Source organism: Mustela nigripes, chromosome 17, assembly GCF_022355385.1.
Source record: "Mustela nigripes isolate SB6536 chromosome 17, MUSNIG.SB6536, whole genome shotgun sequence".
Taxonomy (NCBI): domain Eukaryota; kingdom Metazoa; phylum Chordata; class Mammalia; order Carnivora; family Mustelidae; genus Mustela; species Mustela nigripes.
In genome coordinates, this window is record NC_081573.1 from 27,284,647 (window position 1) to 27,303,261 (window position 18,615).

The 18,615-nt window shown below is 44.6% G+C and overlaps 1 protein-coding gene and 1 pseudogene across 2 annotated transcripts in view; one reads left to right on the forward strand and one right to left on the reverse strand.

Moving 5' to 3' along the window:
* Nucleotides 1-2,873: 2,873 nt before the first annotated feature.
* LOC132004741 (protein PBDC1-like) lies at nucleotides 2,874-3,560 on the reverse strand (annotated as a pseudogene).
* A 6,839-nt stretch (nucleotides 3,561-10,399) lies between these two features.
* Nucleotides 10,400-18,615, forward strand: part of HEATR3 (HEAT repeat containing 3) — a 40,191-nt gene continuing 31,975 nt past the window's right edge. The window contains exons 1-5 of one of the 2 annotated variants that reach the window (XM_059381545.1): nucleotides 10,400-10,874; nucleotides 11,007-11,179; nucleotides 12,903-12,990; nucleotides 15,403-15,515; nucleotides 16,984-17,093. In XM_059381545.1, coding sequence (XP_059237528.1) covers nucleotides 10,737-10,874; nucleotides 11,007-11,179; nucleotides 12,903-12,990; nucleotides 15,403-15,515; nucleotides 16,984-17,093 — 622 coding nt within the window. In that variant the 5' untranslated portion in view covers nucleotides 10,400-10,736. The remainder of the gene's footprint in view (nucleotides 10,875-11,006; nucleotides 11,180-12,902; nucleotides 12,991-15,402; nucleotides 15,516-16,983; nucleotides 17,094-18,615) is intronic. The other variant, XM_059381544.1, reaches the window with a different exon arrangement.

The window sequence follows — 18,615 nt, forward strand, 5'->3', positions numbered from 1 at the left end:
AGCCCGATGTGGGACTCCATCCCAGGACGCTGGGATCATGACCTGAGCCGAAGGCAGCTGCTTAACCACCTGAGCTACCCAGGTGTCCCATGTATATGTAGATTTTATGTACATGTACCCATAATTCGTTCCCTTTTTGTTTTTTCAGTTAACTGTTTGGTTTTTTAAGATGTTATTATTTATTTATTTATTTGAGAGTGCTATTGGGCGGGGGGGAGGTCCAGGAAGGAGGGGAAAAGGAGGAGGAAACAATCTCAAGCAAACTCCTTTGAGCACAGAATCCCACACAGGGCTCGCTCCACAACCCTGAGTGTATGAACTGAGCTGAAACCCAACAACAGCTGGATGCTTAACCAACCAGGCATGCAGGCGCCCCTCTTCATTTACCTGTTGATGTGCAGGTTAGCTCCAGTTTGGAACTATTATGAATATTCATGTCAAGCTGCTATGAATATTCATGTGAAAGTCTGTGGATATATTAACTTTTCTTGGGAATACCTTGAGGTGGAATGGCTGGATTGTAAGCTGAGTTCATGATGAAGACCTACCAAACTGGTTTTCTAAAGTGGCTGCTGTGGCTTTTGTTTTGTTCTTTAAGATTTTATTTTTTTTATTATTTTTTAAAGATTTTATTTATTTATTTGACAGACAGAGATCACAAGTAGGCAGGGATGCAGGCAGAGAGAGAGAGAGAGGAGGAAGCAGGCTCCCCGCTGAGCAGAGAGCCCGATGTGGGGCTCGATCCCAGGACCTTGAGATCATGACCTGAGCCGAAGGCAGGGGCTTTAACTTACTGAGCCACCCAGGCACCCCTAAGATTTTATTTTTAAGTAATCTCTATACCCAACATGGGGCTCCAACTCCCAACCCTGAGATCAAGAGTAGCGTGCTTTACCGACTTGAGCCTGCTGGGCGTCAGGGCAACTGCCTTGTTCTACATTCCCATCAGCACTGTTTGAGAAATAGTTCCAGTTGCTGTATACCCACTGAAAGGGCTAAAATGAGAAACACTGACAATGCTTATTTAGGCAATGATATGGAACAACTGGTTTTGTTGACTTTTAGGATAAGTAATATGCCTTTAGGATGTTTCTTAGCATTCTGGCACAGGATTACCTGTTTTGATCATAATCCATTTAAGGTTTATCCCTTTCCAAAGGTTGGGTGTGTTAGACGGGATTTAGGGCAATCTGTATTAGGAGTAAATCTCACCAGGTAGAAGTGACTTGTTCTAACCTAGGTATTTATCACAGTGTTTTTGTCTTGTTTAATTTTGGGCCAAACAGCCAACAAGGCAGGCAATGGATTTCAGGGACAAAGCTATAAATATCCTACAGCACAAAATTGATCTGGCTCATTTCAGGCAATGACCTCCAGATATCAGCATTTTTTCTTAAGACTTTATTTATTTATTTGACAGAAATCACAAGTAGGCAGAGAGGCAGGTAGAGAGAGAGGAGGAAGCAGGCTCCCTGCTGAGGAGCGAGCCCGATGCGGGACTCGATCCCAGGACCCTGAGACCATGACCTGAGCTGAAGGCAGAGGCTTAACCCACTGAGCCACCTAGGCACCCCAAATATCAGCATTCTTAAAAAAAAAAATCCCATACTTAGAAGGAAAAAAATATTTTCTAAGATTTTATTTATTTATTTGACAGAGAGAGAGAGTGCGCACAAGCAGGGGGAGCGGCAGGCAGAGGGAGAGGGAGAAGCAGGCTCTCCACCAAGCTGGGTGCCTGATATGGGGCTTGATCCCAGGACCCCAGGAGCATGACCCAAGCCACAGGCAGCTGCTTAACTGACTGAGCCACCTAGGTCCCCCTTCCCCCAGATGTTAATAAAACGGGGCACCTGGCTGGCTGAGTTAGTAGAGCATGGAACTCTTGATCTCAAGAGTCTTAGATTGGGCGTAGAGCTTACTTATTAAAAAAAAAAAAAAATTATGGGGGCACCTGGGTAGCTCAATCCTTAAGCATCTACCTTTTTGCTCAGGTGATGAACCCAGGGCTCTGGGACTGAGTCCCACATGGGGCTCCTTGTTCAGCGGGGAGTCTGCTGCTCTTTCTCCCTTGGCCCCTCCTCCCTGCTTGTGCTCTCTCTCTCAAATAAATAAAATCTGAAAAAATAAAAATGAAAATAAATTAAAAGGGGCACCTGAGTGACTCAGTCAGTTTAGCATCTCTTGGTTTCAGCTCAGGTCTTGATCTCAGGCTGGTGAGATGAGCCCCAGGGCGCTGGTGCTTAGCCGGGAGTCTGCTTCTCTCCCTCACTTTCTCCCTCTCTCCCGATTCTGCTCCCTCATTCTCTCTCTCTCAAATTAATAAATCTTTATTTTTTTTCAAATTAATAAATCTTCAAAAACATTTTTTTAAGATTTATTTATTTGACAGACAGAGATCACAAGTAGACAGAGCAGCAGGCAGAGAGAGAGGGAAGCAAGCTCCCTGCTGAGCAGAGAGCCCGATATTGGTAGTTTCTTAATCTCGCTCAGGTCTCAGCAAACCCCCTCGGTCAAAGTAGTTGTGGGCTCTTCAGTGAAGAGCTGGTACATTCCCATCTGGTTTTACTTGGGCATGTCAAGGCTAGCTATGGGTCATCCAATGATTACTACAGTATTTCAGAACTCCTTTGATTTTTTTACTTTTTTTTAGGAACCACTTGACCAGTGGTGAGAACCAAGAGAACAAGCAACCCCACTAATAGTCTTTAAGCCAGTTTGTACACAAGAACAACCTCTTGATGATGAGGCTAGAAAAGATGTTCCTTCTTCAGGTCTTCCATTGCACAGGACATACACCTAGCCACAGGGATCTGTGCAAGTAACAACATAGTATCTGTAGACTTAGCCAAACCAAGGCTTCTAGAGTGCTATTCCTTGTCTACCTTACACAGCTGTTTCACTACTCTTGTTCCTTTCCTGGTTGGCTTCTTTCTCTTTTTCTTTTCCTTTGTTGTTTTTTATTTTTTTCTCTGTGTCTCCTTTCCTTCTCATCCACTGTCTCATCCCTTTCTCTTGGCCACCGTTGCCTTCTTTCTCTTCTTTATCATGAACACTGGTGTAAATGGCTTTGCGATAGCTTCCCAGTTCTGGGCAACTTCAATGGCAAAAAATTGTACCCAGGGGGGCAAAGATGGTGTTTTCCTCAGGGTAGCCCCGAGACCAATCCTGTTGTAGCGAAATACTGTAACTCAAGTCTTCCACGATCCTATCAAACTTCAAGCAGAATGACCCCCACTTCTCTTTAGCTGATTCTGATTTAAGCTCTTCTGAGCCCAACACATCAAGACTGGATTTCTTAAATTTCCCTGAAACTCAGAAAAGATTTGGTCATCTGCTTTGGTGAGTTTCAGGAAGTGCGGGTCAACTGATGAAATCAGCTTGTAGCTGTCTTCAGGAGCCTGCTTTGCTTTCATGGCCCAAGCCATCTCTGTATCAGGATTGTTACCATCAGATGCAGCTGGAAGACAATGGGCATGCGCCACAGACACCGGTTCCCCGGAAACTGACTCAGCAGCCCCACTAGTCATCTCCGTGGTGCAACCCTCAAAGTGAGTGCCCATTTCCCGGCAATGACTATTTGTGTGCTCTTTCTGAAGCTGGTTGGAAAGTGAGGGCTCCTTTATTTATTTTAACCTAATCTCACTTTGGTTTAAAAAAAAATAACTATGAGCATTAAAAAAAATAACTATGATCAATCACACATGTTTTCCTTCTTCTTCTTCCTCCTCTTCTCCTCCTCCTCCTCTTCCTCCTCCTCCTTCTTTAGCAATCACACATTTTCACTTTTGCATTACCTTCCATGCCAGATCAAAATCGGGATTTGTCCAATTTTCAGGTAAAAATGGAGGTAAGGAATTAAAAAAAAAAAAAAAGACTGACAGCTGTTTTATGCATCTCAAGTAGTATAAAAAGTTTACAAATTGACTAAGGAATCTGTGTCAAATGTGATATAACATGCAAAGCTAGGTCAACTCTAATCATGGTTGCAAGTATGCAAAAGAAAAACACAGTCTTTCTCTAAAAAGTTCAGACGTGGGGCATATGGGTGGTTCAAGCTTCTGACTTCTGATTTGGGCTCTGGTCATGATCTCAGTGCCATAAGGATCAAGCCCCCCCATCAGGCTCCCAGAGTCAGCTTGAGATTCTTTATCACCCTCTGCCCCTCCCCACATTTGAGTTCATGTGCGCGCGCTCTCTCTCTCTCTCAAATAAATAAATCTTTAAAAACATATATAAAAAAGTAAGGGGTACCTGGGTGGCTCAGTCAGTTGGGCATCTGCCTTTGGCTCGGGTTAAGATCCTTAGGTCCTGGGATCAGGCCCTGTGTTGGGCTCACTGCTCAGTGGGGAGCCTGTTTCTCCCTCTCCCTCTGGACCTCCCCACATCTCTCTCAAATAAATGAATAAAATATGAAAAAAATAAAAATAAATTCATTAATTAAAAGTTCAAGGAGGTGGGGCGCCTGGATGGCTCAGTGGGTTAAAGCCTTTGCCTTCAACTCGGGTCATGATACCAGGGTCCTGGGAAGGAGCCCCTCATCGGGCTCTCTGCTCAGCAGGGAGCCTGCTTCCTCCTCTCTCTCTGCCTGCTTCTCTGCCTACTTGTGATCTCTATCTGTCAAATAAATAAATAAAATCTTTCAAAAAAAAAAACAAAACTTCAGGGAGATGGGGGGTTAGGTGAGCCTGGTGGTGCATACTAAGGAGGGAGGGCACGTATTGCATGGAGCACTGGGTGTGGTCTATAAACAATGAATCTTGGATCACTGAAAATATAAAAATTAAATTTAGAAAAAAATAAAAAAAACAGAAAGTTTAGACATAGAATTGTCATTTCACCCATTTAACCAATAGCAAAAGTGACAAAATTGCACCAGTTGCTGGTATAGAATTTCAATAATTTATTTTGTACTAGGTTGATTTCTTCAAATAGAAATCACCCCGACCTGCCTCTCTGCCTACTTGGGATCTCTTTCTGTAAAATCAATAAATAAAATCTTTTAAAAAATGCTTTAAAAAGGGGCACCCGAGTGGCTCAGTGAGTTAAAGCCTCTGCGTTCAGCTCAGGTCATGATCCTAGGGTCCTGGGATTGAGCCCCATGTCAGGCTCTCTGCTCAGCGGGGAGCCTGCTTCCACCTCTCTCTCTGCCTGCTCTCTGCCTACTTGTGATCTCTGTCTGTCAAATAAATAAATAAAATCTTAAAAAAAAAAAAGCTTTAAAAAAAAAAAAGAAAGAGGGACGCCTGGGTGGCTCAGTGGGTTAAGCCTCTGCCTTCGGCTCAGGTCATGATCTCAGGATGCTGAGATCGAGTCCCACATCGGACTCTCTGCTTGGCGGGGAGCCTGCTTCCTCATCTCTCTGCCTGCCTCTCTGCCTACTTGTGATCTCTGTCAAATAAATAAATAAAATCTTTAAAAAAAAAAAAAGAAAGAAAGAAATTATACATATCTAAGTAGCACCTGTGTTGGTGTTCAAAGAACAGCTCAAAATTAATTACGATTTTATCTTTTTTAAGATGTATTTATTTGAGAGAGAGAGAGAGAGCATGGGGCAGGGGCAGAGGGAGAGGTAGATAGAATCTTTTTTTTTTTTAAGTTTTTATTTATTTATTTGAGAGAGACAGTATGAGCAGGGGTAGCGGCAGAGGCAGAAGGAGAAGCAGGCTCCCCACTGAGCAGGGAGCCCTATGCGGGGCTCCATCCTAGGAACCTGAGACCACGATCTGACCTGAAGGCAGATGCTTAAACGATTGAGCCACCCAGGCACCCCGGGGAGAGGGAGTCTTAAGTAGACTCTGTGCTGAGCACAGAGCCCACCGTGGGGCTCAATCTCACCACCCTGAGAACCCGACCTGAGCCGAAACTAAGAGTCAGATGCTCAGCTGACTACGCGCATCACCCAGGTGCCCCTTAAATTCCTTGTGTATAACACTCAGACACACCCCCACACAGTGTCTCCAACTGCGCACTAAACCCGGTGAGGACGAGACTGCCTATTTACACACATCATGTACTCCCAGCACTGGCCCAACAAGGCCTCTCTGGCACAGAATAGACACGTAATTTTTTTTTTTTTAAAGATTTTATTTATTTATTTGACAGAGAGAGATCACAAGTAGGCAGAGAGGCAGGCAGAGAGAGAGAGAGAGGAGGAAGCAGGCTCCCTGCCGAGCAGCGAGCCCGATGCAGGACTCGATCCCAGGACCCTGAGATCATGACCTGAGCTGAAGGCAGCGACTTAACCCACTGAGCCACCCAGGCGCCCCAAGACACGTAATTTTTTGAATGAATAGAGATCACATAGTCAGGAAAGAGTTGGGCATGCCATCCAGACCGAACAGGAGGAGGTTTAAAAAAAAAAAAAAAGAAAAGAAAATTCTGCTGTTTCTCTGACTGTGGGGATGAGCAAGAAAAAAAATGGTCCAAAACCTTAGCCAGGGACAACCCTGTAATCTGTTTTCATTAGTTACTCTTTCCTGGGAGAAATGAGCATTTGTGTTAAAACGAATGATAAACTTTATTTAATGAACTTAAGATCCCTTCTGGGAACTAGAAAGACAGCAGTTTTAGGAGGAACCTGGTGACCTTTAACTGGTCTAATAATCTGTAACCAGTCACTTTTTAAAAATCTAGTCAAGCAATGATTATCCAACCATCCCTTTTTCCTACAAATTCTCTCTGTTGAAAGGGAATTTTTTGAATTAGACTGCATAGAGCCTCTTTCCTTGATACAATAAAAATGTTTATAGGGGCACCTGTGTGGTTCAGTCGTTAAGCGTCTGCCTTCTGCTCAGGTCATGATCCCAGGGTCTTGGGACCGAGCCCCACATCGGATTCCCTGGGAAGTGGGAAGCCTGCTTCTCCCTCTCTCACTCCCCCACTTGTGATCCCTCTCTCGCTGTCTCTCTCTCTGATAAATAAATAAAATCTTTTTTAAAAAGTGCTTATACTCAATTATTGGTCACATACATTTTAAATAGGAGCTAGCTGTTCTCACAGATTCCTGTTTCTCTTCCTTCATATAAATATAAAGTAATCTTTCTGAAAAAACACTCTGATCAGGGTGCCTGGGTGGCTCAGCCATGCCTTTGTCTCAGGTCATGATCTTAGGGTCTTGGGACCTTGCTCAGCGGAGCCCACTTCCCTTTCTCCCCCTGCCCCTCCCCACTGCTCACGCTCTCTTCCGCACGTTCTCTCTCTCTCTGACAAATAAATAGAATCTTAAAAAAAAAAAAAAAGGAAGGAAGGAAGGAAGGAAGGAAGGAAAAAAAACACTCTGATCTCTATTTCTTAAAAATCTTTGACAGTCTTGGGTAGGTACATGACTGAACCACGTAGAATCAGGTTCAGATCTTTATATAACATACCCCATGTCAACAGAGCCAACACATCATCATTTCCCAGGAGCCTCCCTAGGCATCTCAGAATTTTCCTTGGACTTTCCGTTACCCAGCCCTGGGGGAACTGTATGGCTCAGCAAATTTCCCCAGTACACCCTGTCATGAATCATCTAACTTTTCCTGGTACGCAGTCTCCGATCTGTTTATACCTCCTATGAGCTTTAGGGCCCAAGAAATGTACTTTTGTTGAGTGACTGCTTACATATGGGCCTACCCCCTTTGACGTTAAAAACTGAATTATAGATTAATAAATTGTAAATAATTTTGTCCACTTAAGATACAAATTATTTCTGTTGAGTAGAAAATATAACCTCAAAGGATACAATTCCATTGCCTTGGAGAACATTGCTAATTTGATGTCTAATCTTAGCTAAGCAACTGTTTCCTCACTGACTATACATTTCTGTTTCTCTTTTAAACCAGCTTTCCCATCCTCCTGGTTCCCTCATTAAGGAAATGGCACATAGTTACTATGTTCATATGAGTCAATTTTTTAACTTGTTGCACATAATCCTTTGTTTATTCTTGTAGTAAGGAAGGTGTTCACCAGGTACTATGAAGTGAAGAGGCAGGTCATAGAGCAACATATATAATATAATCCCATTTTTTGGAAAAATACATAGAGGAAATATCTATGAAAGTATATATATCATAGGGCACCTGGGTGGCTCAGTGGGTTAAAGCCTCTGCCTTCGGCTCAGGTCATGATCCCAGGGTCTTTGTTGGTGTCAAAAGCTGTTCTTTTGACCTTGTTCTTTGAACAAGACAAATGCAGTCTCAAGAGAGATCTGTCTCAGACTTTGAAATCACAGGAGCTACCTATGAAGAAGTGACTTATGGCATTCACCAGGACCAGGATGGGGACTGGGCCTTTTTAAGGTCTTTCGGCAGAGGAGATCTCGGCCCTGCAGAGGGTGGCTAAGGGCCATTGTGTAGGAGGTAACGTGAGGTGAAGGTGGAATCTGGCCTTGCTGCTTGCTTCCTACCTCTACCTGGTAAGATTCTGATCTTCATTCTCAGGGAAAGGGAAACCACTGAAAGGTTTTTGTTGTTGTTGTTGTTTGTTTTTTTAAAGACTTTACTTATTTATTTGACAGACAGATCACAAGTAGGCAGAGAGGTAGGCAGAGGGAGAGGAAGGGCAGCGGGCTTCCCGCAGAGCAGAGAGCCCAACATGGGGCTTGATCCCAGGACCCTGGGATCATGACCTGAGCTGAAGGCAGAGGCTTTAACCCACTGAGCTACCCAGGCACCACCCCCCCTCCCACTGAAATCAAGGGAGTGAATATAAGAAGGATGGAAGAAAAAAAATCACTGTAGCTACTCTTATGGGTAGTCAAGGTAGGAGAAGAGAGACAAGAAGGCCCTCTGGTCATGGCAAAAGAAGACAGTAGCTCGGACTGGGGAGGTGGCAGGACAAAACTGACCAAATAGACAGATGTAGGAATTAAAACCTACCAATATACATTTGATGCTCCACGTTGTCCTTGTACTTATAGTGGTCTTTGATAAGCTAGAAAATTTGTATAAGCTTAGCTACACCTCTGTGACTATTTTCCAAAATATGCTTTAGTAACTAATGTTATTTCCCATACTGGACAGTCCACTCCTTGAGGGGAGGGTTGCCACGGGGTAGAACTTTTCTCCCATACAATATTGACCTGGAAGCTACGCATTTTGGGGGTGCTTAATATATACATGTTTAATTGTAAAGGCTACAGAAGATTCTCTTGTGTCGTTCCTTCTCAGCGCTATACTAGAACTATTCAACTATTATATAATTATGCATTTAACACAACTCTCTCTAAACTGTAAACCCCCTAAGGACAAGGACAAAGGACAGGGACCAAATCTGCTTTGGTTATTGCTTTATTCCATTGCCCAGCACTGGAATGTACCTGGAGCTCAATAATTTGTTCAAGAATCATTATGCTGGGGGCGCCTGGGTGGCTCAGTGGGTTAAGCCGCTGCCTTCGGCTCAGGTCATGATCTCAGCGTCCTGGGATCTAGTCCCGCATCGGGCTCTCTGCTCAGCGGGAAGCCTGCTTGCCTCTCTCTCTCTCTGCCTGCCTCTCTGTCTACTTGTGATCTCTCTTTGTCAAATAAATAAATAAAATCTTTAAAAAAAAAAAGAATCATTATGCTGTTAAACGTTTAAACCAAAAACATGTATGTAATACTTACTGCGTGCCAGTGAATGTTCTTAGCACCTTAAACACACTTAACACATTTAATCCTTATACCGACTCCGTTAGGTATTTATTATTGGCTTTCCCATTTTTACAAATGAGGAAACCGAGTAAGGACGATTAACTTAAGGGAGTCCATCTTATCAAATGCTGATATACATTTGGGAACCTGGGTGGCTCTTTCGGTTGGCCATGACTCCTGGTTGGCGCTGGGTCCTGATCTCCAGTAGTGAGATCCAGCCCCCGGTGGTTACAGCAGAGTCTGCTTAAGACTCTCTCTCCCTTTGCTCTTCCCCCCACCCTTCGATAAATAAATCTTTTTTAAAAATAGGTGTGCAGGGCGCCTGGGTGGCTCAGTTGGATGAGCGTCTGCCTTCGGCTCAGGTCATGATCCCGGACTTCCAGGATCGAGTCTCGCATGGGGCTCCTAGCTTTTGGGGAGTCCGCTTCTCCCTCTGACCTCCTCTCTCATGCTCTCTCTCATTCATTCTCTCTCAAATAAATAAAATCTTAAAAAATAAAATAAAAATAAATATATGTGCATTCATTCTAAAACATTAACTGGGCTTCTATGACAGCAGTTGTGCTAGGTCCTGGGGAGACACACACACACACACACACACACACACACACTCACACTCGTGGTTAATAATTTTTAGCACCTATAAATTAAATACGTCAGATTTGGTGTTAAGCGCCTTCCACAATTTTAGGTAAGCTTCACAATAACCTCGCAAGTTAGGTATCTTTAGTCGCCTTTGATTACTATGGAAATAAAGGTTTGGGAAGGTTCAGTGACAATAAACGTCACTGGCTGGTGAGACACGCGCTCAAAGCAGCTGGCGGGAGTCCCGTTTTCTGCCCAGCCGCTTCCTTCCCGGCGGAAGCAGGAGTCCACCCCTCGTCCAGGTCTGGCTCCGCCCATCCTCCATTGCGCCTGCGCAGTCCCCGCGCCAGCACCTCCTCCCCGCCGACACGCGGCGCGCCTGCGCACTGCTTCCCCATGTGGGCTCGGGCCGTCAGCGGGCCCGGCTGAGCACTGGCCCCAAGACCCCATCGGTCACAGGACCTTGCCACCAGCTCAGCAGCATCCAGCGTCCTGCTCTTGCCTTCCTCTCTCGGTCTTTCCCCCGCAGCGCACACCGCCATGGGCAAGAGCCGGACGAAGCGCTTCAAACGACCTCAGTTCTCCCCTACGGGCGACTGTCAGGCCGAAGCGGTAGCGGCGGCGAACGGGACCGAGGGAGTGGAGGACGACGGGCCGGCGGCGGAGCTGCTAGAAAAGGTGAGGCGGGGGCTCGCGGAGGCCGCGAGGGGGCGGGGCTCACGCGGAGCCCCGGGTCCGCTCCGCTCACCCCTGCCGTGGTCACCGCGCCTGCGCTCTGCGCCGCCTCTGACACTTGTTCCCTTCCCGCAGCTTCAGCACCCGAGCGCGGAGGTGCGCGAGTGCGCCTGCGCGGGGCTGGCCCGGCTGGTGCAGCAGCGGCCGGCGCTGCCGGGCCTGGCACGTCGGGATGCCGTGCGCCGCCTCGGGCCGCTGCTGCTCGACCCCAGCCTGGCGGTGAGGGAGACCGCGGCCGGCGCGCTGAGGTGAGCCGGGAGAGGGGGCCGCGGCGGGCCAGCCAGCGCGCGTGTGTGCCACGGACCGGCGCTTAGCACCGTGCACTTGCCTGCGGCAGCTCGGGACACCCACGACTGCCCAGGGTCTCCCATTTGCAGAGCGGGGCTTGTGAACTCAGGCTGCAGACTTCAGGGGAGCCCACCCCGCCCGGGCCACACACATTCCATCTGTCCGGCTGGCTGCTTGAGCAGCAGCAGCCATCTGTCAGGGAGCCTGCCCGCAAGGCCTAACATAGTTACCTCACTCTCCAAGAACCCTCCAAAGTCTCGAGGTTCCGTGAGCTCTTCCAGGGCGTGTGGCAGGTGTTCTAGGTGTAGGGGGTTTGAGCAGACAGCGTTGAGCAAGAGCGCCCAGGTCCCCGCCCCTGCCCAGGTCCCTGCCCCCAGAGAACCCATGCTGATGAGGAGACAGGAGACTAGGAAACTGGTAAAACGGGTAATAGTAGATAGTGAGAAGTACTTTGGAGAGTACCAGGAGGATGATGAGCTGGAGGCGGGAAGTTACTTTAAATTCAGATCTGTAGATGACACTTACCTGATACATCAGAGCCAGGCATGAAAATCCAGGGAAAGAGCATTCCCCGCAGAGGGAACAGCAAAGCATTGAGGCAGCAAAGGACTTGGCATGGTTAAAGAACAAAAAGGTTGGGATGCCTGGGTGTCTCAATTGGCTGAGCATCTGCCTTCAGCTCAGGTCATGATCCCAGCATCCTGAGATCGAGTCCTGCATCGGGCTCCTTGCTCAGCAGGGAGGCTGCTTCTCTCTCTGCCTGCTGCTCCCCCTGCTTGATCTGTCCCCTGCATGCTCTTTCTCTGACAAATGAATAAATAAAATCTTTTTTTTTTTTTTAAAGGTTAGTGTGGTTGAACAGAATGGGGGGGGTGGGTATCATAGGAGATGAGGTTGGAGTGTGGTTGAACAGAATGGGGGGGTGGGTATCATAGGAGATGAGGTTGGAGTGATGGATAGAGACTGTGGAGTAGGGCTAAAGGGCCTATTTGTGAGCTGGAGTGGCCTGATCTAATTTTACCTTTTAAAAAGGCTACTCTGGTGGCTGTACAGAGAATGGACTGTAGAGGGGGCAAGAGTAGAAGTTACTATTTGCAGTTCTTGCCACTCTGTTACATTATGTTTCATTCACTGACTTAGCAAGTGTGTTTTGTGTGCCTCCTAGCATCAGGCAATGGGTTAGGTAGGCTGTGGACACGTTAGTGAATAAGACAGACATAATTTCTGTCCTTAATGGATCTTGCAGTACTGAGGGAGATGGGCATTAAGCAAATTAATCACACAAGTGTATAATTACAACCAGTGGTAATTACAGAGGGTGCTATGAAAGGATGTAACTGGGGGCTCACAGAAGAAAACCCTAAGGGAGGGATGGGGTTTAGCCACATGCTGGAGGAAACTGCGTGTGGGAAGCCCTACCCTTTCTCTGAGGCTTGCACGTCCTGGGAGCACCTGGAAGTTTGTGGGGACATCTGATCCATGTCCTCAGTGCCTTAAGTTGTTACGTGGAACAAGGATCAGAACAGATGGGAATCTGGGGGATTGGTTCTGCAGCATCTTGCAGAAATCATGAGCACCTTCATCTGGGAAAGTTAAATGTGGGTAGAGATTAAATTTGAGAGCTTAAAAGGGTTTTGTGACATGTGCTCAGAGAAAGTAAAACATTTTAAACTTTGTGTGTAGAAACCTAAGTGCTTGTGGAGGTTTTGAAGTTTGTGATGACATGGTGACTAAGGATATCATGACTCCTCTGGTTGCACTGCTGAAAGAGGTATGTGCTGGTTAAAATATCTACATGATAGCTTTTTTTTTTTTTTTTTTTTTTTTTTTTAAGATTTTATTTATTTATTTGACAGAGAGAGATCACAAGTAGGCAGAGAGGCAGGCAGAGAGAGAGGAGGAAGCAGACTCCCTGCTGAGCAGAGAGCCCGATGCAGGACTCGATCCCAGGACCCTGAGATCATGACCTGAGCCGAAGGCAGCGGCTTAGCCCACTGAGCCACCCAGGCGCCCCTCTACATGATAGCTTTTAACTGTAGCTTTTTGTATACACTCTTAGTGTTGATGGTTTTTTTTGTTGTTGTTGTTGTTTGTTTGTTTTGTTTTTAGCACTTTGGTATTAGTTACTTTGTTTTCTCTCAAAACATTCTATGGGAATTTTGTTTCTTTTCCTAGAAACATTGATTTCTCATCATTGATACCAATCTGTATTAAGTTGTCCCTACTCTCTTTATTTATATGCTGTTTGGAAAAGACCTTCCTAAAACTATAGGCTGTTTCTCTAGACCTTAAGTTTTATAAATAAAAATAATTAGTCTTTAGGGAATGTTTATTTTTGTGTCAGGTGGTGTTTTATGTATTATTTAATCCTTGCAGCAGGCCATTTTGGAAGGTGGTTTTCCTGTTTTACAGCTGAGAAAGCTGAGGCATGATTTGCTACAAAGATTACATTTTCCAATTTAGTATCATGCGAACTTTATTGCATGATAGTTCAGGTGTTAAGTTTAGGTATTAAGCAGCTCTTTCTCAGGGTACCTGGGGGATTCAGTTAAGTGACTGAATCTTGATCTCAGAGTCATAAGTTCAAGCCCCACATTGGGCTCCACGCTGGGCTCTGCACCCGGTGTGGGCTACTACATTAAAAAAATAAAGTAAAATAAATAGGAGCGCCTGAGTGGCTCAGTGGTTAGGCCTCTGCCTTCGGGTCAGGTCATGGTCTCAGGGTCCTGGGATCGAGCCTCACATTGGGCTCTCTGCTCAGCAGGGAACCTGCCTCCTCCTCCCCCTCCGCCTGACTCTCTGCCTACTTGTGATCTCTCTTTCTCTCTGTCAAATAAATAAATAAAATCTTAAAAAAAATATATAGAAGAGGCCCCCTCTCTAAGGTTCTTCTGGTCCACTCTTCTGTATTGGTGAATGATTTTTTTTTTTAAGATTTTATTTGTTTATTTGATAGAGAGTGGAGAGCACAAGGATGGGGAGTGGCAGAGGAAGAGGGAGAAGCAGGCTTTCCGCTGAGCAGTGAACCCAATGTGGGACTCAATCCCAGGTCTGACCTGAGTCTAAGGCAGATGTCCAACCAACTGAGCCACCCTGGGGCCCCTTGATGGATAATTTTTACTTGGGTCTTTATAAAGAATATCCAGTTTTGTTGAGTGGCATCAGTTTTACTCTGTTTAGAGCGTTGGTTCTGAACTGGTGGTGATTTGCCCCACAGGGCACATTGGGCAGGGTCTGGAGACGTTTTTGATTTGAGGGTAGGTGTTGCTACTGGTGTGCAGTGGGTGGAAGACCATAGTGCTGCTACACATCCTGCAATGCACATGTCAGTCCCCACAACAAAGAATCAGCCAATCCAAAGTGTCAGTGGTGCTGGGATCGAGAAGCCCTGCTTTAGAGCAAGCCCTGTATTATGCTAGAGGGGGCAGGACCACAGTGGTAACAGGCACCAGCTGTGCAGCCAGCATACCTGGGTCTGAATCCCAGCTCTGTCTTGTACTAACTAAAGCTTCAGCAGTCTCCTGGTAGCTCAGTTTCCTCTTTGTAGTAACTGATCGGCTTCACTGGTGTGTGGTCAGGATTCAGTGACTTAATGGACAGTGCTTAGAGTGGTGCCTTGCACATAGAAGGCACTGTATGGGCAGCAGGCTTATTGTGTGTTACCTTTCTGTGCCTGATTTACTCTCTTTATTGCATGAGATGAAATACTTTGTATTGATTTTACATTTTAAAATGTTAAGTGCTGGGGCGCCTGGGTGGCTCAGTGGGTTAAGCCGCTGCCTTCGGCTCAGGTCATGATCTCAGGGTCCTGGGATCGAGTCCCACATCGGGCTCTCTGCTCGGCGGGGAGCCTGCTTCCCCCTCTCTCTCTCTCTCTGCCAGCCTCTCTACCTACCTGTGATCTCTCTCTGTCAAATAAATAAATAAAATATTAAAAAAAATAAATAAATAAAATGTTAAATGCTTTGTATCCAGTTTGTACAATGACTTGTGATCTTTCCTTGCCTGTATTTCTTGCCAGAAGGGAGCAGGATTGTGGGAAGGGTACTGCTTATGAGAATTTGATGAGCTCGTTAAGCACTATAATTTCTGATGTTTAGTTTTTGCGATTCTTCACTATCATTAGCCTTTTTGTTTAATTATTCTTTTGAACCAGAGTACTAATCATGATATTTGGTTACAGTGTAGCGCTGGCCTGGATTCAAATGAGATGTCTCCACAAGAAAAAAAAGATCAGAACAGAAATTCTATTGAGAACATAGCCAATGAGGCCATGAATGTGCTATGGAATATATGGTAAGAATCTATGCAAACACGGCCTCCTTTGCAAACACGGCTCAGGCATTTTCTGTTAAACTGCAGTCTCTGTTCTCCTTGGTGTGAATCGCTACTGTCAATGCTTCGTGGGAGCATTAGCCCTCCTTCCTTTCTTTGAAAAGGACCTGAAAAGTACTCTCCGTACTCTCTTTACTGAATGCCTATGAGCCCTATCTATATCATTTCCAGTTGCCCTATCTCTTCCCTTTTCTGTTTTATACTTCGTGTTTTAAGTTGTATATATTTAAGTTGCATACACATATACACATCTGCAATTACTTTAACACATGTATGCCTTATCTTGCTGACTATACCTGACTTTACTATACCTGACTCTTGTGGGCAGGCTCATAGTGGTGTTGTGGTAACTGGATAGGTAGACAGGCAGGCAGGCAGGGCAGAAAACAGTTTATCTTTAGATAACAGGATTGAGTTCCATAATTGAGTCAAATCTGTTTAATACTCTGGTCCGCTCTCATTTATCACCTATGTGTGATAAGCGTGGAGGAGTACTCTTCTCTGGAAACAGGGATCAGATTGTTGGAATCAGCTCTGTTTACCCTGTATTTAGTGTGTATGTTTATTAAGAACATTCTTAACATTAATTCTGACCTTTTTTATTAAAAGGTAGCATACGTTCGAATGTATCATGTAATTTCTCTTTTGTTGACTGCAGATTCTGCTTGTTGAAATTAAAATAGCAGTCTAGATGAAATAAATAAAATTAGTTTTGTTTTCTTTGAAATTAGTGCCTTTTGTATAAGTATAGAGGCCTTTATCCTTACTTTAACTTATATTATGTAGTGGAAGGAATAGTAGGCTGGACCCAAGGAACCACCCCTAACAAAATGTGCGATCTTTGTTATTTATTTATTTTAAAAAGATTTTATTTATTTATTTGACAGAGATGACAAGTAGGCAGAGAGGCAGGCAGAGAGAGAGAGGAAGGGAAGCAGGCTCCCTGCTGAGCAGAGAGCCCAATGCTGGGCTCTATCCCAGGACGCTGGGATCATGACCTGAGCCGAAGGCAGAGGCTCTAACCAATTGAGCCACCCAGGTGCCCCAAAGTGTGCAATCTTTGGATAGATCACTTCACCTTTTGGGGCCTAGGGGTCCTTATGTATAAGATGAGGAATAGAAGTAAATTATTTCTAAGATCTCTCCCGGCTCCAGCCTCGGATAAGGAAACTGGCGTGCAGGTAAAGAGATTGGCTACAGTGTCCTACTGTGATAGAAGTAAAAATACAGATAGTCAGTTTTGTTTATGTACAGTAAATAAAATGGGCATTAGTTTCTTCATCTGTAAAAATGGTGGGTGTTTGACTTCAATTCTTGGGTTTTTTTTTTTTTAATAAAGCCTAATTTATCTTTTCATGAATTTCTGTGGTTGATTTCTTAATGTTAAAATGTGAATAGTAAAACTTTTTTTTTCCCCCCTTCCATTTAGTGAATGCAGTAGTAGAGCAGTATCTATATTCAACAAAGAAGGGTGTTTGGAGATTGTATTAAAGTTTTTAAGTAGGTTTCCCACCAATGTTGACCTGGCTATTTCAGTAGGTAAGTGAAGAAAAAGTGATGATTTATTAAGTATGTGTGGCCTGATTTATTCCAACATAGCATGTTTACTCTATAGGAGTGATTTTTTTTTCTCATTTTATATATAAATGTGTAACTCAGTTGTATTTGTTCTGAATCTCTTGAAATCTGTGATTAATACTTTACTTACTCATACAATTTTCCTGCTCTTCACTCTGAAAGGGAGAAAGGTAATTATGTGAGCAGGTGTGGTTTCTAGTATATTACCATTCTTAGAACACTTTATTAATTCTTGAAGCTTTTATCTCCCCTTTGCTGAGAAACAGTAACCCACAACTACCAAGCCTCTGAGCCAAAGTTAATTGGAATCTAGACTTATGTAAATGTCTGGTACCACTATCTCATACTCCCAGCAGAAAACTGATAACCTGTGCTTTTTTTGAGAGAGGAAAATAAGGGACTGGAATTTCATGTAAGGCCTGCTTCCTTTCTGTGGGAAAGGGAAAGCAGAGCCTAGCAGCTTCAGCTGCCTCGACTCCCTCATGTTCTCTCTGTGTGGTTAGCCATAGTGGGGAGCCCTTGTCCATTTGGAGAGACAGACTGGAGGGTGGGTGGCCCAACTGAACTCTGGGGAGTGGAGAAATAATTGATGAAAAGCATTTCTTTTCTACCCATTATAATGACCAGGCATCAAGCTGTCCTTTTATTTAATTGTGCATTTCTCCTGGCATGGATTGAATGTATTCCCCTTCCTGATGTTTCTCATGGCTCTAATGGATACTTTAAAGAGAATAGAAAAAAACAGTGAAATAAATACTTCTGGGGAAAATTAAAAAATCAGTTTCTTAAAATGGAATCTTTGGCAGAAGGGTGATTTATGAGTAAATGTGGATTTTAAAAACAGTTGAACTAGGAAATTGGCAGGTGGCCTTTAATCTCAGAGGACAGCTTTTCCTCACAATTAGGGAAATTCACAAAAGTTAGTTAACAGCTTTTAAAAGAAAAACTTCACTTCTATTTTTATATCTTTAGTCTTGTAGATTTAGTTATTTTTAATTTTTGTTCTCTAATAAACTATAAAAAAAGGATCAGAATAAAGTAATTTTGCATTATATAATAATGTTTTCCTTCTGCATTTAGCTAGATTCATCGTTTTTTTAATTTTTTAATTTTTAAAAGATTATTTATTTATTTATTTATTTGACAGAGATCACCAGTAGGCAGAGAGGCAGGCAGAGAGAGAGAGAGAGGAGGATGCAGGCTCCCTGTTGAGCAGAAAGCCCAATGTGGGGCTTGATCCCAAGACCCTGAGATCATGACCTGAGCCGAAGGCAGGGGCTTTAACCCATTGAGCCACCCAAGCACCCCTAGATTCATGACTTTTTATTTTTTTATTTTTTTTATTTATTTGTCAGAGCGAGAGCGAGTGAGAGCGAGCACAGGCAGACAGAGTGGAAGGCAGAGTCACAGGGAGAAGCAGGCTCCCTGCAGAGCAAGGAGCCCGATGTGGGACTCGATCCCAGGACGCTGGGATCATGACCTG